General features: G+C 41.9%; 1 protein-coding gene across 1 annotated transcript in view; it reads left to right on the top strand.

Moving 5' to 3' along the window:
• Nucleotides 1-24537, top strand: part of LOC143288767 (E3 SUMO-protein ligase RanBP2-like) — a 96405-nt gene that overhangs the window by 7516 nt on the left and 64352 nt on the right. Inside the window, 13 exon segments of the mRNA XM_076597395.1 lie at nt 332-461; nt 3893-4064; nt 4468-4692; nt 5385-5474; nt 5922-6010; nt 6806-6984; nt 8027-8147; nt 9422-9460; nt 14277-14398; nt 15795-15996; nt 16826-16966; nt 22136-22202; nt 24369-24535. Coding sequence (XP_076453510.1) covers nt 332-461; nt 3893-4064; nt 4468-4692; nt 5385-5474; nt 5922-6010; nt 6806-6984; nt 8027-8147; nt 9422-9460; nt 14277-14398; nt 15795-15996; nt 16826-16966; nt 22136-22202; nt 24369-24535 — 1744 coding nt within the window.

Below are 24537 nucleotides of genomic sequence, written 5' to 3'. Positions count from 1 at the left end.
GATTTTTGTGAGAGATGTGCACATGCATTTGTGAGTGTGTTTTGTTTGAGAGAGATGTGGTCATGCATGTGTATGTTTTGTATGAAAGATGCATGCATGCGTTCGTGAGTGTTTTGTGAGAGAGAAAGAGATATGTGTGTATGTATGTGTTGAATCATCAAGGATACTGGATTTTCTTTATTGAATTGGACGTCCAGTTTTGTTTTTGTGTTCCTTGTATTGTAGTTTATTGGTTAAATAAGGCTGTGGTCATGCAGATTGATGCCTACTTTTAAGTGTATGAAGTGGTGTTATTGATATTTGTGTGTGTGTGTGTGTGGTTCCTATACAGTTTTGACATAGCAGTGCATAGAGCCATCAACATGAACAACCCCAGTGAGGAGTGGGACGCCTTCGTCACAGAAATGCAGGGACAGTTGTTTTTCCTGGCTGGAACACTGCTGCTGAAAAGAGCACAAAAGGTAATGTTACTTGTATGGCCCCGTGTGGTGGGGTGGACTGTAAGCAACAACAGCCATGGTCATAATGATGATGATGTTTTCTTGTAGAGGTCAGCTGGCAGTTAAGATGCAGAAAATGATGACAGATGCAGGGTAATTTTTTGTCTTGATTAAAAAGAAGGTGGGAAAGTTACTTTTTAGGTGGATGGCAAGTAATTTTTTGAATTGACAGAAAACTCAATGTAATTTAAAGGACTGAATGCTTGTATGACAGTATCTATCATCATATGATTAAAACCAGTGGTTTCAGATAGGCTTAATTTCATCCAGAACCTTGTGAAGATGGTCTGTTGTTAACTATTCAGTAATGCTATTGTTGTTTGCCTATAAAACCGGTAGTGCAATTGCTTCTATGAAATCTACAAAGTGTGTATTAATTTTAGTTGGGATCATTTTGTGTCTTTTTTTTTCCCTAGGAGTGTAGGGAAATATTAAATGTTTTGGTTTGATGTGTAAGTCACTAACACACTCCGAGTTCACATTTAACAACACATACTTAACTGTGACCCACTAGTGCAGACTCCAGCAGGGGTCTAATTCCTGTCCTGTGCAAACTACTACCCGCCTATGCGGAGAAAACAAAAGTAGCTACGGTCGATAACCTTCCGGAAGTAGGTTACCTCCTGTTTGCATCCCTGACTAGCGCCCTCTTTTTCCGGCAGCCATCTTGACTCCTGCTTCTGTGCTCTGCGTATGGTTAAGTTTTTTCCTATTTTCTGCCTGTGTATCGATTCCTTGGTGCTCTTATTTTGTGTCCGATGATGAATCACAACAGGTCACTTCTTCTTCTTCTTCTTCTTCTTCTGCGTTCGTGGGCTGCAACTCCCACGTTTACTCGTATGTACACGAGTGGGCTTTTACGTGTATGACCGTTTTTACCCCGCCGTGTAGGCAGCCATACTCCGTTTTCGGGGGTACAACAGGTCACATAACTACTTGGCTCGATTGGGTGATAGAGCTAAAATTAAGGCGCAATCACAATTGCCTGGCAGACACTGTGGGCCCTCTACCTTGGGCTCTGTCTACAACGCTAACCCTCCACCTCCTCCACTTGGCAGTGTACCACTCACCCTCCTATATCCCTTTCCCCATGGCCACAGTTTCAACTGAGTGTGCTCCCTCTCAGGGAATCCAACACAGACTTTCGTCCTTCACTTGGCACACTTGGTCTGCTCCTATTTCTCATACGTCAGTGATGGCCACCATGGCCACAGATCATGTGCCCCTCAAGTGGCGTGTCCTGACCATCTCGCGTCCGACAGTGACTGTTTCGGGCAGGGATGCCCTCCCTCAAGGTAGGGAGGAAGGTGACCCACTAGGCGACACACATGCCCACACGCGTGCACTTTCCCCCTCACCGTCTCAAATTCAAGGGAGGCAACCCCTGCTTTGGCATCCCTGCCAGTGAGCGCCTCAGTTACCTCCCTTGCACCGGCACTGCCCCTCTCCCACACCGCGGGTGCATGCAAGGTCTCTCCAACCTCGGCAGCAGCTGTTCCATCAGCCACACCGCTAGACTCTGCTGTTACCCAGCCAGTGGTGGCTCAGACACAAGCCCCAACTGACAATCAGCATCTCATACTGTCTATGTTCTGACAAATCTGCACCACCCTCCTTCCTGGTGCTACACCCTCTCCTCCCACTGACTCCACCCCTCTCACAGGCACCACACCTCCTGCCAACCCCTCTTCCACTGACACACCCCCACCTTCATCTCCTACAGACACCACCCAGCAGCCCCACTCCTCGGCCATTGGGTACACACACATCACACACGGAGGCCACACTGACCACGCAGACAGCGCACAGTAACACAATCCCACTGATGATACTGCCTCTGAAGTGGAAATCCTCAATGCGGGAGATCCCACTTCACAACAGACACAACCTTTGTCTTTCACAGAAGCAATGGACCTCCTTGCTTCCTATGCGCCTGACCGGGTGCAGCCAATTCATAACACAGGCATGTCTCAAAAAAGCCTGGCAAAAGAACTGTTAGGCATCCAACCACCACCCAGTGGGCCTCAGCAGGCCCTTACCCAGTCACCCATAGTGGTTGATGCCCTGCAATGTGTTCTAGAGTTAGGGGCCAACCCACCCAGGACGTCCCCACCGCCTCTCTTCTCAATTTCCCCTCTGCAATGGGTCGAGGGAAATTCATTGGGTTTGCGCCCTGCCCGTCTTCCAAACAACCCATCCTTGCCCTGGGTCCTATCCTGCAAGGCCCCCTGCCTATTTCTCAGGAGGACCTCCGCCTCCTTCCACAGCACCTGCATGCTCTAAAAACAATGACTTTGCCTGAAAATTTTTCATGGATCTGAAAACACTCTTCCTCATTTCTCATGCCTCAGGTAGATGTGGTAGCGAAGTACACGCCCTTAGCAGCATCGCACAAGACATAGCCTTCGAGCCAAATGGATCTGTCTCGCTCACATTCCTCTCTGAATTTCTTGCCAAAAATCAAACTTTCAGCACACCCTACCCCATACTCTTCATCAAACTGCTCTCTTCCTTCCATACTGGCCCCTGACAACGAAGACGGGTTCCTCTGCCACGTCAAGGCCCTGCGTGTCTATCTCAAAAGGTCAGGTCCCTTCCGGTCATCCAAATGACGCCTCTTCATCAGTTAGAACCTGGACTACTCTCGCGACATTAGCAAGACGTCTCTGTCTCGATGGATAGTCAGTACGATTGAAGGCACATGTGCAGACACAGGGTTGAGACTTGATGCCTCCTCAGCCAGAGCTCACAAAGTCAGAGCAATGTCCTCTTCTCTTGCCTTTGCCCACTCAGCATCATGGATGCTGCTTACTGGAAAAACCCTGCTACCTTCATTGACTTGTACTTGAGGGACATCTCTTGCTTAAGGATGATGGTTCAAGAGGCATTGCCTCTGCAGTGGTCACACAACAGGCCATCGCAGGGCTCAGACAATAGAACAGGTGAGCTCTCCACCTTGTCGTGCCATTCTGCAGAAGTGGGTCACGGTTAAGTATGTGTAGTTAAAAGGAAATTTTCTTCCAAAAATTACGTTTATATAAAATATTTACCATGACCTAAATTTAAGACCCTACCGTTCCTCCCCGCGTTCTCCATCCACTCTGCGATGGTTACGACGAATTGCCGTCAAAGGAGGGCGCCAGTCAGGGATGCAAAGGGGAGGTAACCTACTTCTGGGAGGTTATCTGCCGTAGCTACTTTCGTTTTCTCTGCAAGGCGGGTAGTAGTTTGCACAGGACAGGAATTAGACCCCTGCTGGAGTCTGCACTAGTGGGTCACGGTATGTTATATTAATGTAATTTTAGGAAGAAAATTTCCTTTCACTAACACACACTAATTCACGTCAGCTGCACAGTTTGTATGAAATAAATTTGTGGTGGTTGACCTTTCAGGGAAGTGTATCGTGGAACGACATGCGCCCCCTGGCGGCAGTACTGTTCCTGCTGTGCCAGACGATACCCACCATGGACGCCCAGGCTGTCTGGTGTGTTCGGCCCACGCAGGATCGGGAGAAAGTGTACGCCTGGTTGTACAAGAACAGTTTCTTCCGCATGAGCCAGAGTGGTCAGTTACCATGTGTATAAGCTTTTGTTTTTATTGGTTTATTTTTTTCGCCCACATATTGGCCTTCTATTGGTCTATTTTCATGTCATTGTATTGGTTTAAATTAGTGTAAAGACAGCAGAGAGAAATGTTGAAAGGAAGTGCTTTTGGTAAGTTACCATGGGTGGAATGTAAATGATAAAATTGTATCGGTTGACTGAAAATAGGCTTATCTGTTGAATGCTATCATTTGTATACATGATGCTGAAAGGTTTCCATACTTTTTTTTATTCATGTGAAATGTGTAATGTCAGAATTGAAATTGTCTCACAGCTTCGGCACCACCTGTTTAAAACGACATTATTGTGCATATTTCATGACATTTCTTGTCTGCTGACTAAGATTTATTCATTTGCTCTTGCAGGCCACACTCTGTACCACTTGTGTCAGGGGGACTCTGGCACTTGGGGCCACCGCCTGCAGCAGCAGTACTGCACCCCCATTGGTCAGGAGAAGCTGTATGAGGCCTTGTTCCCCATCCGGGACATGCGCAGTGGGAGTGCAGAGTCCTACGTGCTGAACACTCATAAGTTCTGCAACACCAGTCTGTCCATGCCCCCACGCAGACAGCTGTATGACGTGGACAGAGGTAGAAACACTGGGGGAGGGTCTGTCCGGCAGTTAGTTTTGTGTGTGTGTACTGTCATAACATTACCGATACACTGTCATGTCTGTGTTCAGATATGGATTTATGGTATTTTATAGTTCTACTCATACATTATTTAAAAAAAAAAAAAAAGAAAGAGAGAGAGCATGTGGTTTATTGCTCATCATTTCATCCTCATTGCAATAACTTAGACATGGTTGCTCCATGACCACATGATTAAGAATGAACTTACCAACGTCAGTGAGTTTCCATGTTGGAAAAGTTGACCTAATCTGTGTGATCTGAAAGTGCTGGTTACCCCTCACAGCTTGAGAGTGCTTCACTTTTTTGTGTGTATCATTGTGACAGTTTCATCATGCTTGTTCTCCAGCATAGTCCACTTTCAGGGCTAGATGTTTGTTTTGACATTTGTGATTTTGTGGAGGTTTTAACAGAAGTTTGTGAATTATTATGTGGAAAGTGTTTTTTTTTGTTTTTTTTCAAGGGATTAAGAGGGAGTATTGTGTTTCATTTTTCATGTTTAAAATTCCCATCATTTGTCATATTTTAGTTCTGTGAGGGATTTGCAGATGTTAACATTATTTGATTATTGTGGCAAATGTGGTATACTGATAGTATACAAGAACCAGCAGAATTTGGGCGTGACATACCACCTGTGGTGTTATGCGTTTCAGTAGCCCACACGTTCCACCCAGACAGGTTGTCAGAGATGGTGTGGTTGTGCCTGCAGCAGTACTCCTTTGGTGATGTCCACCAGCCGGACTGTGAGTACCTCAGTCAGCTTCACTGCTACTTATTGTCTGGTTTTAGGGGCTCTTTATTTGTTCAGAGGGAATAGTTGGTGGGTTTTTTTTTTCTTCTTTTTCCATACCTTCAGTTTACTTTTGTTTCAGAGGTGTGATGTATATACCTGAGTGAGAGAGAGAGGTTTATCTAAATGTGACTTAGCAGAAATGATGTTGGATGGAGAATAACTATTTTGTATCTTTGTGACAGAGTTGAACGTGGGTGTCACTGTCTTGATTGAAATCTGATTGTAAACACTGTGTGACAGTATTTTTTGTGTCTATTTTATTTTTTTGCAATTGTAATTATGAATCATGTGCTTTTCATTATCATTTCAGATATTTAACTGTTATTTATGTTTATTTATCTGTTGCTAAGCAGTTTATGAGAACCAGTTCATAATTGTGTGTGTGTGTGTTTGCCAGACAACTTCAAGACATTTGATACTCTGCAGTACAGCGTGAAGAACATGGAAAATGGGGCTGCTGAAACGCTGTGTCAGCTGGACACAGAGGTATGTCTGGTGATTTTTTGACTCACTTGTTGATGCTGTTTGTGTGTGTGTGTGTGTGAATACTTGTGTGTGAGAGAATGTCTGTGAAAGATTGTGTTAGGTACATATGTGGGAATGTGGTTTAGTTTGTGATGATGATAAAAACCAGAAATAATGTAAAGCTCAGAAGGAAGAAGAAGAAAAAAAGAAACAAAAACAACAGCACTCCCTAACTGCTAATTACTCGCATAAACTTAATCTGATGAGATTATAGACATTCTTAGTTTTCTGAGTATAATTCTCTGTCACATGCATTGATATCATTTGAGCAGTTTAGAGACATTTCTTTGGTTGAATGCATATAAGTCTCTTCATACCCCAAATAGAAATTCTTGGACAAAATATTGACCACCTTGTCCATCCTAAAGTGTTCCTTCTTGGTTTAAACATGATTTTATTCTCGAAAGCAAGTAAAGACATTGTGAACACATCAATATTCGTATATAAATACACGTATAGATATAGATATACATACACTCACGCATACACATGTGAAGATACAAATTTGTATACTTATACATCAGCACATGCATACACAAACAAACACATCTACACATACACACATATACATACACATACACACATGAACATACGTATCTATTTCCACATATATGTGTGATGCGCACGCGCACACACGCACACGCACGCACAAACACACACACACACACACACATACACATACACTCTCTCTCTCTCTCCCTCCCTCCCTCTCATGCATACATGTGCACACATAATAGTATAATGTTCCCTCTCCAGGTGTTCCTGTTCGCTGCGGTGCGCTGCGCAGCGCTTCAGCTGAAGGAGCAGCAGATGTCTGTGGATGGGGACGTGTCGCGGCCCCCCATGCTGCCGCTGTGCCTGTGTAAAAAGCTGTGCACGCCGGAGCAAGAGCAGTGGTGGAAAACAGCTCACTGCTTTTACTCCAACACCATCAAGTGAGTCAGTGAATCGGCATTGGGTATCCTATTTATAGGGAACGTTGTGTGTTAGGAAGACTGTTTTCCACAGGAGAATCTTGTCACCTAAGACTGTTATCCACAGGAGAATCTTGTCACCTAAGACTTACCCTCAGGAGAATCTTGTCACCTAAGACTGTTATCCACAGGAGAATCTTGTCACCTAAGACTGTTATCTACAGGAGAATCTTGTCACCTAAGACTTATCCACAGGAGAATCTTGTCACCTAAGACTGTTATCCACAGGAGAATCTTGTCACCTAAGACTGTTATCCACAGGAGAATCTTGTCACCTAAGACTGTGTAATGCACAGGAGAATCTTGTCACCTAAGACTTATCCACAGGAGAATCTTGTCACCTAAGACTTATCCACTGGAGAATCTTGTCACCTAAGACTGTTATCTACAGGAGAATCTTGTCACCTAAGACTGTTATCCACAGGAGAATCTTGTCACCTAAGACTGTTATCCACAGGAGAATCTTGTCACCTAAGTGCACAGTCGGTCTTTTTTTTTTTTATCCCTATTCATAAGAATTTATTAATATTTTTTCATAATTTCAGCACTTTATTAAACAGTGTTTTATGTATGTGTTTTTTTTTTTTTCAGATTGAAAAGTATTAAGTTTTATTTTTATGATTTCAAAACTTAATTAGGAAAGTTATATTTAAATAACAGAATTGAGAGAGGTTGGTGTGATTGCCAGTATAAAAACTTTTTCAGAATGATTTAAGCTAAAGTGAGTGATAAATTTGAAATGATGTTATATTTTGGTACAGGTATTGATGCTCTCTGAAGAAAAAGAAACAGTATTCTTGGTAGTTGTATTAAATGTTGATCGTGCACAGCTGATATTATAAACAGAAAGCTGCATGTTAGGTCGATAGACCTTTGTTGTTATTTAATGCAGATTATGTATGTTTGTCTGATAGTATTTTCAGTGAGACATATACATACTTGATGATATATTTTCTACCCCAATATCCCTTACTCCAAAATCTTGCTTTCTTTTTTCCCCCAGAGAGAACTTTTCCAAGATGCGTCATATTCTGCAGAGGGGAATAGAGGTAGTTCGCCTGGTGGGCAATCATGGACTGAGTTCAGCAATGGTGGTGCATTTGGCCAAGACCTTTGATGCCAAGGTAACACATGTGTCCATGGGGAATATGTACCAAGCAGTGGAGTGTTGCATGTTGGGACATGCTTGCTGTTGTGTCCGGTGAAAAACCATTGTTTTGTTTTTTGTTCTCTCCCTTTCTCTCTTGTTCATTGTTTAAAAAAAAGGAAGAAAAAAAAAAGACTTGGAATTAAGGTGACAAGGTGTTTTTTGATGAATGTGATCAGTCTTCATAGACAGTGCATGCTCCTGAGTTTGTTGGAACTTTTTTGTGTACTTTCTAGACAAGTGTTACTTTTTCTTATGCTTAACCATGAGTCGGAATTTTTTTTAATGCCTAAGAAGGATAATAACAGTAATAATAATGAAACATTTTTATGCAATAAATCAGCATGTGCTAACATTTTTTGTAACATTTTAAAACATATGGATGAACTTTGTATACTGTTCAAAACTAGAATGGGTTAGCTTTTGATATGATTGTGTATCTGTATGTATTTCTATACAGAGAAAACCAGTAGGCTGATTTTGCTTTGAAATTGTTGATGTAATTTTGTAGTGTAGGTGAAAACAAAGTGAGAGGGTTTGTAGAAGACTAAGGTTACTGAGGGTAGACTAAGATTAATGACGGTAGCGGCTATTCCTGCTGCATGAACTACTTAGACTAGGGCAGGGGTGGAAAGGCAGACCGCACTGGGTTGGAATTATAGGTTTTGTAACAGTTTGTAGAAGCTGGTAGAAACTGGGCTTTTGGTCTTGCTGACGCTAATGAAAGTCTGAAAAAGGGTGGGTGGAACACGTGGGAGAGTCTCTGCATCGCATGACTACCATAATGTACCGTTGGTGGGTGTAGTGCATGCTTTGTATCTTGTGGTGTGTGATGGTGTTAGTTGAATTGCGTGTGTGTCGATTGTCATACATTTTGAGCTGCCTGGTGCTACAGCATGCTATGTAGAGATCAGGCATTGGTGGCAGTGCAATGGCTGTGTGTTTGTAAAGGAAATCCACCGATACACTTGAGGCTCTGATCTTCTCTCGTCCTTAGTAGGCTGTTTTTCTTCCTCTTTCGTGTATGTTTAGAAATTTGAAATGTTGATTTTTTTTTTTTTTTTTTTTTTTAATATATATCTGAACTCTCATATCCTCAGTATTCTTGATTTTTTCTTTAAAAATTTTTTTTTTTTCAAAATATTTATTTATTTTTATCAGTTTCACATTTTCTATTTATTTTGTTTTGGTGATTTTGGAGTTGTGGAGTGGGCCCTGTGGTGTCATGGTTTTGTATCATACTGTGTGCAGAGACGACCTTGCCGAGCTCGAATGAGCCGTGAAGAATTGGTAAATGTGGTTTCTGTCCCAAACCCTTTGTATGGGCTTTGAGATCAGTTAGCTTCTCTTATATGTCTGGGTTCCATTGATTGTGTACTCGTCTTTGACTTCTGTTTTCTTTACGTTACTAGTTGGACAGGTGCAACACTCTTTTACTGGTTTATTTTTTCAGTGTTGATTGGAGCTTTTTTGTCCCTTCCATTTAATATGGAATCACATGTGACACATTACCTCACAGTGCTTAAAAAAAATTTATTATTTTTTTTTTTGAAGAATTTTTCACTTTTTGGTGGTTTATGTTCTTTGAGAAGATAGCAATGTTCACTTGTGTGTTTATGTTGCGTATATTTATGAGCTGAAAATGTGTTGCGGCTAAAGAGAAGCAGAAGTAATCGATATTATGGTTTGAAGTAACATGGGGCAAGGTTGTCTCGTAACATTTGTTGTGTGTGTGCTCACAAGCTTCTGTCCATGCCCACCCCCCCCTCTACTCCGCAGTCCTCATTCCTTTTTCATGTGTATCAGTGTGACGAGATGGTAATGCTGTTCTTTACAGGGTAGTCATAACAGGATGGGAATCATTTGTGATCAGAGCTTGGTAGAGTCAGTGCAGAATGTGGGTGTGTATGTAATTCATGTTTGTGAAAGAAGCTTGATAGACTCTTGTGCAATATTTACATCAGACATCAGATGTTTGATAGACTTTGAAATACGTTGGTGTACATTAAACATGCAGATGTGAAAGAAAGGTGTGCATGTATGAAAATAATAGAACCAAAAAAAAAGTGGTTGGGGGAAGAAAAAAAAAAGACTTCCAGGGACATGTAGTCTGCCTTGCTTATTTGCAAAACTTTAAAGCACCCTCTAATTTAAAAACAGAAAGAAAAGAAGGAAAGAAAGAAAGAGAATGGAAGGGGTGGATGAGAGTGACCAGATAGTCAGTGACACAAACACATTACAGTTCTGTTACTTGCTTGAATGTCGTTTTTTTAATTTTTTTTTTAAATTTTATTTTTTTTTTTATGAACCAGGGATTCTGAAAGGTTTGCAGATATGAACCTACTTGAAGATACACAACCATTCCTGCACTCACTGTCTGGTTTTAATGGGTACCTTTTTAGTCCGAAGGTTTTTTCTTGCGATAAAGGTCCCTGAGTGTTTTGGTAATATATCAGTGTAAGTCATGATGGATAGTGCACAACCCTGCTGTTATTATCAGCCAGAGATCAGTATGCATGGTGTGAAAGTGAAGGGAGGGCTAGAGTTTGGGTGGAGTTTGCACTTTCAGAACATGAGTTAAACTTGTGTGTCAGGCAAGTTGCCAGTGAGCTTCCTTGGTTTTCTCTCTTGACCCTTGCAGATACTTTTTCAGTATAGTGGTACATGTGACACAGAATGATAGAAGTTTTTTTTCACCATGATAGGATATATATATATATATATATATATATATATATATATATATACATACATATATATAATGGGTGATTCTGTTTGTTTCTCCTTTCTTTCTGTATTGCTTTATTTTTCTTTTCTTTTCTATTTCTCATTGTCTTTCTGTTTGATTTTTCTGAAATCATTAAAAAAAATTTTTTAAATCTCAGTGACAGATTTTTTTCAGTGTTCATCAAATGTTTGCATTTATTTTTTTGATGTGGCCTGTAAGGTATGGGAGGAAAAATGACTGAGGTGAGAAGAAGGGAAAGTTTAAACAAGGAATAAGTTCTGTCAGTCTTTACAAGATAAAAAATGTGTTTTGTTTGCGTAATTTGAAAATTTGGTGAATCATTGTAAACCTTTTGTTATGAGTTGAGTGATCTTACACTGCCTGACCCTAATTCATTATATTCAGTAATGTCAGCATGTTTTGACAAGCCTAGGTTCACATGGGGGGGGGGAAAGTTCAATCAACATAATTGTAATGTCAGCATTATGGGCACTATAGCCTAGTGATTAAAGCGTTGGACTTGGGGTGGGTAAAGGGCGAGGTTTTTCCCATCTCCCTGTAATCCATGTCAGTGTTTGATTGGTTATGGAAAGAAGAACATACCCAGCATGCACACCACTGAAAACAGAGTATGGCTGTCTACCTGTGGAGTGATGGCCTAGAGGTAACGTGTCTGCCTAGGAAGCGAGAGAATCTAAGCGTGCTGGTTTGAATCATGGCTCAGACACCGATATTTCCTCCCCCCCCCCCCCCCCCTTCCCCCCACTAGACCTTGAGTGGTGGTCTGGACGCTAGTCATTCGGATGAGACAATAAACTGAGGTCCCGTGTGCAGCATGCACTTAGCGCACGTAAAAGAACCCACGGCAACAAAAGGGCTGTTCCTGGCAAAATTCTGTAGAAAAATCCACTTTGATAGGAAAAACAAATGAAACTGCACGCAGGAAAAAACAAAACAAAAAAAGGGTGGTGCTGCAGTGTAGCGATGTGCTCTCCCTGGGGAGAGCAGCCCGAATTTCACACAGAGAAATCTGTTGTGATAAAAAGAAATACAAATACATGGCAGGGTAAAAACTGTCATACACGTAAAAGCCTGCTCGTGTACATATGAGTGAATATGGGAGTTGTAGCCCATGAATGAAGAAGAAGTAATGTCAGCAATTCTTGACAAGCCCAGGTTCACATGGGGAAAAAACCAGTTCAGTCAACAAAATGTTGGAATGGTTGGCATGCAGCGGAATGAGGTTGGAATGTTGTCTTGTTTCATTTCTTTTCTCTGAACATCACTGGGCTGGGAACTGTTTTCTTCACTCAGCGTTTTTCCTCTCTGGAATGTGTGTGCGTGTACTAGTGTAGCCAACAGAATTGTTTGTTCTGTTAGCTTTTTTCGCTACTGTTTCTTGTACATAGTTGTTTTTTGTTTTTGTTTTTTTTAGATGTGTATTAGATGCAAAATTTCTTTTGCAGTATGGTTGGCATATTTGTTTTTTGTCTATTTTTCATTTGTTTTAGCTTCACAGATCTGCTGTACTGTTTTGGAGAGGGAATTTGTGGTCAGGGAATGGGTAGAGAATTGTTGAGGAAGAGGAGGTGAAGGGGGGTCGGGGGGAGGGGAGGTTGCACGGGAAGCTGTGAGGGTCAGCTAATAGAGTGGTTAGAGAAGAGGATCTATGTATCTTCATTCACGCAAGAGGGAGTGGTCCATTATATACCAGCATACGTTTGTGTGCAGTGTGTGTGTGTGTGTGTGTGTGTACTCTGGTGTATATTGACAAAATGTGTGCCTGCAGATACTGCTTGAATTACCAGTGTTGCAGCGTCATTTACTGTGTGGTCATGACGTGGTTATGTGGTCCAGGGAGATGGGTAAAATATAAGTAACCTTGCAGACATCACATGCATGTGTGTTCATGCTTCCGTTCCAACTGTAATGTAATGGTTAACAGATCGTGAAGTGTAAGGTTATGTCTGTGTCTGTGTATGTTTGCAAACATGGTTACAGTTGTGTATTTGCCAGTACTTTTATACATGTAGGTGTGTGCATGTGTGTTTGCGTGTGTATGGGCTTAGTTTAGAATCCTTCCATGTGTAATTCTAATGTTGAGCACAGAGAAAGGCATTTATGTGTGTATTGTGCTTGAGGGGAGAGATTGATAAACAGCATAATATGAAATAGCAGTACTTCATGAACATTGGTTACAAAAATTAGCTGGATGGGCAGAGCATAAAATCACGCAATTTTGAAACATGCAAAAAGATGAACTCCAAAAAATACATCACCAAAATAATCTTACTAATACTGGTTCAGTTAACCAGCATTATTTGCTGGTTTGAAAATGGGGTCTTGGAAAAAGAAAATGAAAGAGACGTTTGACAAGTTTTGCAAGTAAGGATTAGGTCAACCAAAAAACTGCCTCATGAGGTGAAAAAAGCAGAAATACAGTGAAGGAGAAGAGCTCATTACATTTGATAAAACTATTGCAGGTGCTGCTGCTCGACATAAAACAGAATGGCCATGATTATACCTTATTCCAGTTATATCATGGAGTTTTGGAGATATATTCCGGAGTTCATGGATATTTGGAGTCACATTCTAGAGCTTTATCATTGATATGATTTGAGGCACATTCCAGAGTGTTATATATATTTGATGCACATTCCAGAGCATTATCATGGATATTGGGACACATTCCATTACTTCATCATGGATATTGGGACACATTCCATTACTTCATCATGGATATTGGGACACGTTCCAGAGCTTTATCATGGATATTGGGACACGTTCCAGAGCTTTATCATGGATATTGGGACACATTCCATTACTTCATCATGGATATTGGGACACGTTCCAGAGCTTTATCATGGATATTGGGACACGTTCCAGTGCTTTATCATGGATATTGGGACACGTTCCAGTGCTTTATCATGGATATTGGGACACGTTCCAGAGCTCTTTCACTTATATTTGGAGACATTCCAGAGTTTTATCATGGATATTTGGAGACATGTTCCAGTGTCATAGATGTTCCAGAGCTTTACAAGATATTTCTTGGAGGCACATTCTATATCTTTTTCACGAATGTTTGGAGGCACATGCCAAAGCTATGTCATGGATATTTGGAGTGAAAATATAGCAACATTTTTTTTCCACTCCTAGAACATATCATAAATATCAAAATGGATGGAGCTATTTTTTTTTTTCAATGCAATAACTTGCATAGCTCCCTCCACCCCCCATTCACCCCCTCTTGTGGAAGTTTTGACAGGGGTACCTGTTAAGTTAGTAACCTGCAGTTAAACCCACCACTTCCCAAGTCATAAGGTCGTCATTAACCCATGTTGGCTGGTTGCTAAGCAACAAGCTGTGTGGTTGCAGGTGAAGAGTCTGGCGGAGGGAGACCACGGGAACCGAGGGTCGGTGAACCAGCTGGCCTGTATAGAGTCCCGTGCAGCCTTCTACTGGAGGCACGCCCTGTCCATGCTGTCTCGACTGGAGAAGTAAGTGGGCCCCCTTAGTCCAGTCTTCTGTGCTACTGTTTGGGCTTTTCTTTGCTTGGTTAGTTGGGGTTTTTGTTTGTTGTTGTTGTTTTATATGTATTGTGTGTGTGATTGTCATCTTCATTGCTGCAGAACTGGTACTGGTGTGTTTTTTGTGTGGATGGGCTGGTTGTTCTGCGAACTTAAGTTATCGCTGTTTGTGTGGGTTGGTTGGTTCTGCGAACTTAAGTTATCGCTATTATCTGTGTAACTTAGTTGTCCATTGGGTTTGTAATGCAATTGTGTTCCACCAGGACTTGAGTACACTCACATTGTTTGAGTGGTGTGGTGTGTAATTAATCCTGGAAAATCAATCAGCAGTTAGCGTTTGTTTTTTCCTTCACACTGGCTATGTTAGCCTTTTGTGATGTATTTGTCCTGCTGTACATTTGACATCGTTGTTTTATGATTAATTACTGCATGCAGTGTTGCATGCTACTTATGATGTAGTTTCATTTCATTGTCGCATGGTAGTTTTAGTTCATTTTCACTTGTTCAGACTTTTAAAAAAAAGTCCAAGTGAAAGTGAGAATATCTGTTCATTGATACCACATACTGACTTGACCCAAATATAAGTTAATGATCATGGGGCTATTGCTTTCAGTAGAAGGGGCAAATAAAAGATCCTGTGTTATTGTCGACACCAGCTACTACTATCCTGAAGTAAAGCATGAAGGATACAGGTATAAGTTTCTGTGGTATTAAAACAATGACTTTGATGTTTCAACAGTGTTTGTGCAGGAACCTGAAAGCCCTAAAAACTACAGACATGCACAGCATGCATAAGCATTCACTGTTTGTATTATCCATGTGATTTTGAAACAGTAGTGTATCATTAGAAAAACCCCAGGACTTGAGTGCACTCACATTGGATGGATGATGTGCTGTGAAATTAATCCTGGAACATCAAACCACCAGCTTGCTGTTTCACTTCACACTGGCCTTGTCAGCCTTGTGTGATGCAGTATCCTGCTGAACATACATCATCGTTACGATTCTGTCTCTGAATGGCCCTGTGTGGTGGGCCGGTTTTTGAGCAGCAATGGTAAATAATTGAATATCATTGTGTTTTTTAATGTTGTGTGCATGGTGATATTTTTTTCAGTTGACACAAAATGATATAATAGTAATTGTACATTTATATTATGCTTTCATACCTCTCAAAGTACACAAGAACACACACATGCACACACGTGTGCACAGAAAGATGCGTGGAAGAAATAGATGTGGTCCCGTAGAATACAAATGTTGTGCTTTGCAAGTTAAGGCAGAGAGTATGTACTTGGTCTTTGATAGTTTTTGACACAACTCCTTTCCATCCTTTTCACTGAGTTGTGGTTGTCTCCGTGTCAACCAGGAACCAGCGAGGGCCATATGTGAAAGTTCGTCTGTTTGACGACGGAGATGACGCTGACCTGACCCCGGCTGCCACACAGGAAATGACACAGGACGCCAAGTTTGCCTCGGCAACCATCGCCATGAGGGAAGGGCGCTATGAAGATGCTGTCAAGGGCTTTGAGCGACTGACAACTCCTTACGCCTCGTTTTACAGGGCTCAGGTATGTTTTACATGGTTTAGGCATTTTTCTTTTGTGTTTTTAAACAGGCCTCTTGTATTTTTTATGAGCTTCATTACTTCAGTTTTTTTTGTTTTTTGGGGGTTTGTTTGTTTTTTTTTTAACAGATTTCATGTACTTCTTACAGGGGGCTGTGGTTTTGTTTACAAGGATCAGGCATTCTTTTTGTCTTTTAAAAAAAAAAATTGTTTGGGGTATTACATGTCATCAAATTTTTTTAATTCATCAATTTCATTTTAGAGGGTTTGTCCTTGTATGCTGCAAAGTTCCTGTTTGGATAAATATGTGGAAAAAAGATGTTTTATTTGTTCTTTGACAGAAAATCTTCAGCATCGATTGCAGTTTTAGACAGAGTCAGACTGAATTTAGTTAGCCAAAAACCAGACCAGAAATTGATATGTAATTTTTTCATTCACCTTTTTTTTCTTTTCTTTTTTTTTTTTGTTTTGCTTTTGGTTAGCCGAAAGCGCTAGTTTCATTTTGCGGTAGCCTGGGTATAAAGTAGAAGGGCCTTTTTTTCCATGTAAGGTTTGGGAGGGAAGGATGATTTTTTGTTTGCTAAATTTTTCACAAACAGCGCTGTAACATGCAGTTCAGAGATGGAGGGTAGGGAACATAATTGATAAAGCGATGGATTTCTTTTCTGTCAAAACATGTACATGTGTCTTTGAAGTATATGTTTTATACTTGTATTGTGAGCCGTCCACGTGACCGCATATGCATTTCTCTCAACAGATAACATATAAACTTGACTCTGACTTGACGTTTTAACAATGACAGTAATGCAAATGATGGTTTTGCCGTGTGCCAGATCTACAAGAGCATGGCGCAGAGGGAGCTGGAGGGAATGGGGCCGGAGGAAACTAAGCGACAGAAGTACACAGCTCTGATCTCGCAGGCCAGAGACGCCCTCTACCGCACCATGGACCACCTTGGTGGAAACAAAAACCATGTAAAGTTTGGGGCTTTGTGTTGTTATCGGGTGATGCTGGCTAGTGACTGACCATGTAAAATTTGGGGTTTGTATTCATGTTATCCGGTGGTGCTGGTTAGCCACTAACCATGTAAAGTTTGGGGCTTTCAGTTCATGTTGCTGGTCAGTGACTAACCATGTCAAGTTTGGGGCTTTCTGTTCATGTTATCGGGTGGTGCTGGTTAGCGACTAACCATGTAAAGTTTGGGGCTTTCTGTTCATGTTGCTGGTCAGTGACTAACCATGTCAAGTTTGGGGCTTTCTGTTCATGTTATCGGGTGGTGCTGGTTAGCGACTAACCATGTAGAATTTGGGGCTTTCTGTTCATGTTATCGGGTTGTGCTGGTTAGCGACTAACCATGTAAAGTTAGGGGGTTCCTGTTCATGTTATCGGGTGGTGCTGGTTAGTGACTAACCATGTAGAATTTGGGGCTTTCTGTTCATGTTATCAGGTTGTGCTGGTTAGCGACTAACCATGTAGAATTTGGGGCTTTCTGTTCATGTTGCTGGTCAGTGACTGATCATGTACAATTTGGGGCTTTCTGTTCATGTTATCGGGTGGTGCTGGTTAGCAACTAACCATGTAGAATTTGGGGCTTTCTGTTCATGTTATCGGGTTGTGCTGGTTAGCGACTAACCATGTAAAGTTTGGGGCTTTCTGTTCATGTTGCTGGTCAGTGACTAACCATGTCAAGTTTGGGGCTTTCTGTTCATGTTATTGGGTGTTGATGGTCAGCGACTAACCATGTAAAGTTAGGGTCTTCCTGTTCATGTTATTGGGTGGTGTTGGTTAGGGACTAACCATGTAAAGGTTGGGGCTTTGTGTTCATGTTATTGGGTGGTGATGGTCAGCGACTAACCATGTAAAGTTAGGGTCTTCCTGTTCATGTTATTGGGTGGTGTTGGTTAGTGACAAACCATGTAAAGGTTGGGGCTTTCTGTTCATGTTATTGGGTGGTGTTGGTTAGTGACTAACCATGTAAAGGTTGGGGCTTCCTGTTCATGTTATTGGGTGGTGTTGGTTAGTGACTAACCATGTAAAGTTAGGGGCTTTCTGTTCATGTTATTGGGTGGTGTTGGTTAGTGACAAACCATGTAAAGGTTGGGGCTTTCTGTTCATGTTATTGGGTGGTGTTGGTTAGTGACTAACCATGTAAAGGTTGGGGCTTCCTGTTCATGTTATTGGGTGGTGTTGGTTAGTGACTAACCATGTAAAGTTAGGGGCTTTCTGTTCATGTTATTGGGTGGTGTTGGTTAGTGACTAACCATGTAAAGGTTGGGGCTTTCTGTTCATGTTATTGGGTGGTGTTGGTTAGTGACTAACCATGTAAAGGTTGGGTCTTTCTGTTCATGTTGTTGGGTGGTGTTGGTTAGTGACTAACCATGTAAAGTTAGGGGCTTTCTGTTCATGTTATTGGGTGGTGTTGGTTAGTGACTAACCATGTAAAGGTTGGGGCTTCCTGTTCATGTTATTGGGTGGTGTTGGTTAGTGACTAACCATGTAAAGGTTGGGGCTTTGTGTTCATGTTATTGGGTGGTGTTGGTTAGTGACTAATCATGTAAAGGTTGGGGCTTCCTGTTCATGTTATTGGGTGGTGTTGGTTAGTGACTAACCATGTAAAGGTTGGGGCTTTTGTGTTCATGTTATTGGGTGGTGTTGGTTAGTGACTAACCATGTAAAGTTTGGTGCTTTGTGTTCATGTTATTGGGTGGTGTTGGTTAGTGACTAACCATGTAAAGTTTGGTGCTTTGTGTTCATGTTATTGGGTGGTGTTGGTTAGTGACTAACCATGTAAAGGTTGGGGCTTCCTGTTCATGTTATTGGGTGGTGTTGGTTAGTGACTAACCATGTAAAGGTTGGGTCTTCCTGTTCATGTTATTGGGTGGTGTTGGTTAGTGACTAACCATGTAAAGGTTGGGGCTTCCTGTTCATGTTATTGGGTGGTGTTGGTTAGTGACTAACCATGTAAAGGTTGGGGCTTCCTGTTCATGTTATTGGGTGGTGTTGGTTAGTGACTAACCATGTAAAGGTTGGGGCTTTGTGTTCATGTTATTGGGTGGTGTTGGTTAGTGACTAACCATGTAAAGGTTGGGGCTTCCTGTTCATGTTATTGGGTGGTGTTGGTTAGTGACTAACCATGTAAAGTTTGGTGCTTTGTGTTCATGTTATTGGGTGGTGTTGGTTAGTGACTAACCATGTAAAGTTTGGTGCTTTGTGTTCATGTTATTGGGTGGTGTTGGTTAGTGACTAACCATGTAAAGGTTGGGGCTTCCTGTTCATGTTATTGGGTGGTGTTGGTTAGTGACTAACCATGTAAAGGTTGGGGCTTTCTGTTCATGTTATTGGGTGGTGTTGGTTAGTGACTAACCATGTAAAGGTTGGGGCTTCCTGTTCATGTTATTGGGTGGTGTTGGTTAGTGACTAACCATGTAAAGTTTGGGGCTTTCTGTTCATGTTATTGGGTGGTGTTGGTTAGTGACTAACCATGTAAAGGTTGGGGCTTCCTGTTCATGTTGCTGGTCAGTGACTAACCATGTCAAGTTTGGGGCTTTCTGTTCATGTTATTGGGTGTTGATGGTCAGCGACTAACCATGTAAAGTTAGGGTCTTCCTGTTCATGTTATTGGGTGGTGTTGGTTAGTGACTAACCATGTAAAGGTTGGGGCTTCCTGTTCATGTTATTGGGTGGTGTTGGTTAGTGACTAACCATGTAAAGGTTGGGGCTTTGTGTTCATGTTATTGGGTGGTGTTGGTTAGTGACTAACCATGTAAAGGTTGGGGCTTCCTGTTCATGTTATTGGGTGGTGTTGGTTAGTGACTAACCATGTAAAGGTTGGGGCTTTGTGTTCATGTTATTGGGTGGTGTTGGTTAGTGACTAACCATGTAAAGGTTGGGGCTTTCTGTTCATGTTGCTGGTCAGTGACTAACCATGTAAAGGTTGGGGCTTTCTGTTCATGTTGCTGGTCAGTGACTAACCATGTAAAGGTTGGGGCTTTCTGTTCATGTTGCTGGTCAGTGACTAACCATGTAAAGGTTGGGGCTTTCTGTTCATGTTGCTGGTCAGTGACTAACCATGTAAAGGTTGGGGCTTTTGTGTTCATGTTATTGGGTGGTGTTGGTTAGTGACTAACCATGTAAAGGTTGGGGCTTCCTGTTCATGTTATTGGGTGGTGTTGGTTAGTGACTAACCATGTAAAGGTTGGGGCTTTCTGTTCATGTTATTGGGTGGTGTTGGTTAGTGACTAACCATGTAAAGTTAGGGGCTTCCTGTTCATGTTATTGGGTGGTGTTGGTTAGTGACTAACCATGTAAAGGTTGGGGCTTCCTGTTCATGTTATTGGGTGGTGTTGGTTAGTGACTAACCATGTAAAGGTTGGGGCTTTCTGTTCATGCTAGTCGTTGGTGCCAGCGGAGATTAGAAAAGAGAGATAAACCACTTGCAGAAATTGCTGAAGCCAGGCAGCCTGCGCCGCGAGACGCATTCATTATTCATGAGCTGCCTTTGCCCCGCCCAAACTAAGGGAAAGCGTCAGTCGAACGCAGTCTCCTGAGTGATTTTATAATTTGGATTACACCTTTTTTCCCTTTTCTGTTTTTGTTGTGAATAACATTCCTAAATATTTATATGTATTGGTTACTTTTATTTCCCTATCACCACAGCACCATTTTTCACGAGTCGAAAGATGACCTCCATTGCGGAAAACTATAATATTGGTCTTATCGAGATTCACTGTTTGTTGTAGTCTGTCTGTTTCTTGCTTAAGGGCATTTAATTGATTTTGTAACCCTATGGGTGTGTCAGACAAGAGAACAACATCATCAGCAAATAGCATTAAGAGCAAATCTGTTGCGCCAGGTATCATTTGTATTCCATGTCTCCCCTTCTTTGATAACTCCACTGCCAATTCACCGATGAAAAAGGAAAACAGCTGTGAGCTTAGCATACAACCTTGTTTAACCCCTCTTGGACACTGAAAAAAGTCTGAATAAATACCTTTGTCACGAACACATACAAGTACAGAATCGTAGATGCTTTTAACAGCCATGTAAAACTCCCGAGAGACAGAGACTTAGAGAGAAAGAGCACAATACAACGGTCTGCTCGGGCAACATGAAGCGTTCGTATATATATGAATTATATATATGATTATGTACATATAGATAGATTTAGATTTACATACTGATAGATCTATATGAAATTATGTATGTATGTATTCATGTATGTATGTATGTATGTATAGACAGATGTTAGAAAAGAGACAGAGCTGAATATGTGTTTTATGTTTTGATATATATATATATATATATATATATATATATATATATATATATATATATATATATATATATATTGTTGAAGAAATGGTGATGTAAACCAGAAAGTGTGAAGAAAAAGTAGCGTTACGAAAACGCAGTTCAGTAATTTACAACTGTCTCTCTCATGTGCAACATTGCGCTGGGGGGGGGGAGCTGGGGGGGGGGGGGGAGCTGCTTTATTTTCTTTTTATATTATCTACATTCAAGCAGATGCAAACGTGCTAAAAACCAAGCAAAAATGAATCGGTTTTCATTGTATACAGCGAATCTTACTACACGTGGGAAATTCCAGGCATAACTTAACTTTCGCTTTACTGCAGCTGAACCGTCAGAACCGACTAGTTTCCTTCGGGTGCGGAAGGAGAGGGTGATTTACCCCCACCCTTCCGCACTGCGTGTGTGCCCCAAAACGGCTTCAGCACTGTTATAGACAGTAAGAAGGGGCCTGCCGCGAGTGGTTTATCTCTCTTTTCTAATCTCCGGTGCCAGATAGCAGCATTGTTTTGTGACATTAATTTGCGAACGTTTAAAAAAAATTTTCTTCACTTTTTCGAAAATTCAAATTTTCATATAGATAACAAAAATTAAGTACATACAACATGTTTCGAAGATATTTGAACAACTGACCTAAACATAAAAAAAAATATGGCTACACATATTTGTATTGTTTTTCTGTGCTTAAAAAAAGAAAGACACTTCCTCAACATCTTTTAAGTAGTTGTAGTTCCCGTATTAATTAAACTGTGTTCACAAATATGATGTGAGTTGAAAGATTGTGTATGGAAAAAACTTTTTTTTTTAAACTTTATTAAAAAGTTGATGTGTTTCAGGAGCTGAACATCCTGTTGACAAGGGAGCTGGATGATGTGGAGTCCAAGTTGAACTGTTTTGAGTGGGGTAAGGCATGATTACATGGTGTATCTTACCTCTGGTCCTATATGCCAGGCTCTTGTAGTAATAGTAGTAGTGTTTTATAAAGGAAACAGTGATTATATGTGATAAAAATTCCTTATCTGTTTCCAGAACCCAGTATTTTTTTCTGAATAAAGAGTTTAAATGGGAAGGATGACTGGTGTCAGAAGAAACTTCCTTTTGTCAGAAACCAGATGTAGCTGCTGACTTGTTCACAGTAATTATCGTGCAGTCATGGGCGCTTATGTATAACTGAAGCAGGAAAAATGAATTCTAAGGAGGTTATGTTTTCATTGTGGTGGGTTGGTTTGTCAGTGGGATGCCACAGAAATGTGGACAAGATTTCTTTTATAAATGTTCTGGAATTATCCGCCATGGACCAAAATGCCAGTTTATAAGATATTGTGTTGATCTAGATTGGTGATGGTTTTCACTTTCATGGAAATTTTTTTTATTATTTATTTTTCATATAGGATTCTTGACCATTGGGAGATGGGGCGATGAGTGATATTGGGAGATGGGGCGATGAGTGACATTGGGAGATAGGGCAATGAGTGAGATTGGGAGATGGGGCAATGAGTGACATTGGGAGATGGGGCAATGAGTGACATTGGGAGATGGGGCAGTGAGTGACATTGGGAGATGGGGCAATGAGAGATAGGGCAATGAGTGACATTTGGAGATGGGGCAATGAGTGACATTGGGAGATGGGGCATTGAGTGACATTGGTAGATGGGGCATTGAGTGACATTGGTAGATGGGGCATTGAGTGACATTGGGAGATGGGGCAATGAGTGACATTGGGAGATGGGGCAGTGAGTGACATTGGGAGATGGGGCAATGAGTGACATTGGTAGATGGGGCATTGAGTGACATTGGGAGATGGGGCAATGAGTGACATTGGGAGATGGGGCAGTGAGTGACATTGGGAGATGGGGCAATGAGAGATAGGGCAATGAGTGACATTGGGAGATGGGGCAATGAGAGATAGGGCAATGAGTGACATTGGGAGATGGGGCAATGAGTGACATTGGGAGATGGGGCAATGAGTGACATTGGTAGGGCAATGAGTAACATTGGGAGATGGGGCAATGAGTGGGGCAGTGAGTGACATTGGGAGATAGGGCAATGAGTGACATTGGGAGATGGGGCAATGAGTGACATTGGGAGATGGGGCAATGAGGGCAATGAGTGACATTGGGAGATGGGGCAGTGAGTGACATTGGGAGATGGGGCAGTGAGTGACATTGGGAGATGGGGCAATGAGGGCAATGAGTGACATTGGGAGATAGGGCAATGAGTGACATTGGGAGATGGGGCAATGAGTGACATTGGGAGATAGGGCAGTGAGGGCAATGAGTGACATTGGGAGATAGGGCAATGAGTGACATTGGGAGATGGGGCAATGAGTGACATTGGGAGATGGGGCAGTGAGTGACATTGGGAGATGGGGCAGTGAGTGACATTGGGAGATGGGGCAATGAGTGACATTGGGAGATAGGGCAAAAAGTATGACTTCTTGAGAAGATATTAATGATTCCCATGAAACTTTGTAGAACAATAAGTCATGGGATATGAATTGATAAGACACTGATCGGCATTGGCTTAGATACACATTGTGTGTGAAGCCCTCAAGTTTGCTTTATTTGGCTTGTGTGTCTGTATGCCAGTGCTCCATGTCAGAGTAGTGCACTGGTGTGTGATGAGGTGGCCTTGTGGTAATGCATCCACCTAGGGGGAAGTCAGAGAATCTGAGGCGTGGGATCGAATCCTACACTCACCAGAATTTTTCCACTTTCTGCTAGACCTTCAGTAATGGTTTGCACAAAGCGCATGTAAAAGAACCCTCAGCAGCAAAAGGGTTGTCCCTGGCAAAAATCTGAAGTAAAGTTGATTCTTATATATGTGTGTGTGGGAAGGTTGGGGTGGGGGGGTTGTGGGGGTGCGTGTGCACGCGCACGTGACCAAAGCCTGACTGAAAACACTCAGGAAACGAATCATGTGCACCTAAAGGCAGCTGTCAGTCAGCTGTTCTGAGGCAGGCAGCCTGTTGTGGATAGGACTCCATGTTTGTAAAGCTCTCAGAGCTTGGTCCCTGACTGAGGATAGAGGCTGTATAAGTATCAGTGATGGTAACAATGATGTGAGCAGAGAATGAGAACAGCCAGAGAGAGGACATGGAGGAGACGTCGGTGATGAAGACTCCGGTGAAACAGCAGAACGGCCATGGCCACCAGAACACCGGGAGCCAGCCTCACAGCACGCCCAAGTCACCCAGCCACACCAAGTCGGTGCGTCAGCGACTGCTCTTGTCGGAGGT

This window comes from Babylonia areolata, chromosome 13 (genome assembly GCF_041734735.1).
Source record: "Babylonia areolata isolate BAREFJ2019XMU chromosome 13, ASM4173473v1, whole genome shotgun sequence".
Taxonomy (NCBI): Eukaryota; Metazoa; Mollusca; class Gastropoda; order Neogastropoda; family Buccinidae; genus Babylonia; species Babylonia areolata.
This window is presented reverse-complemented; position numbering and strand designations above follow the sequence as displayed.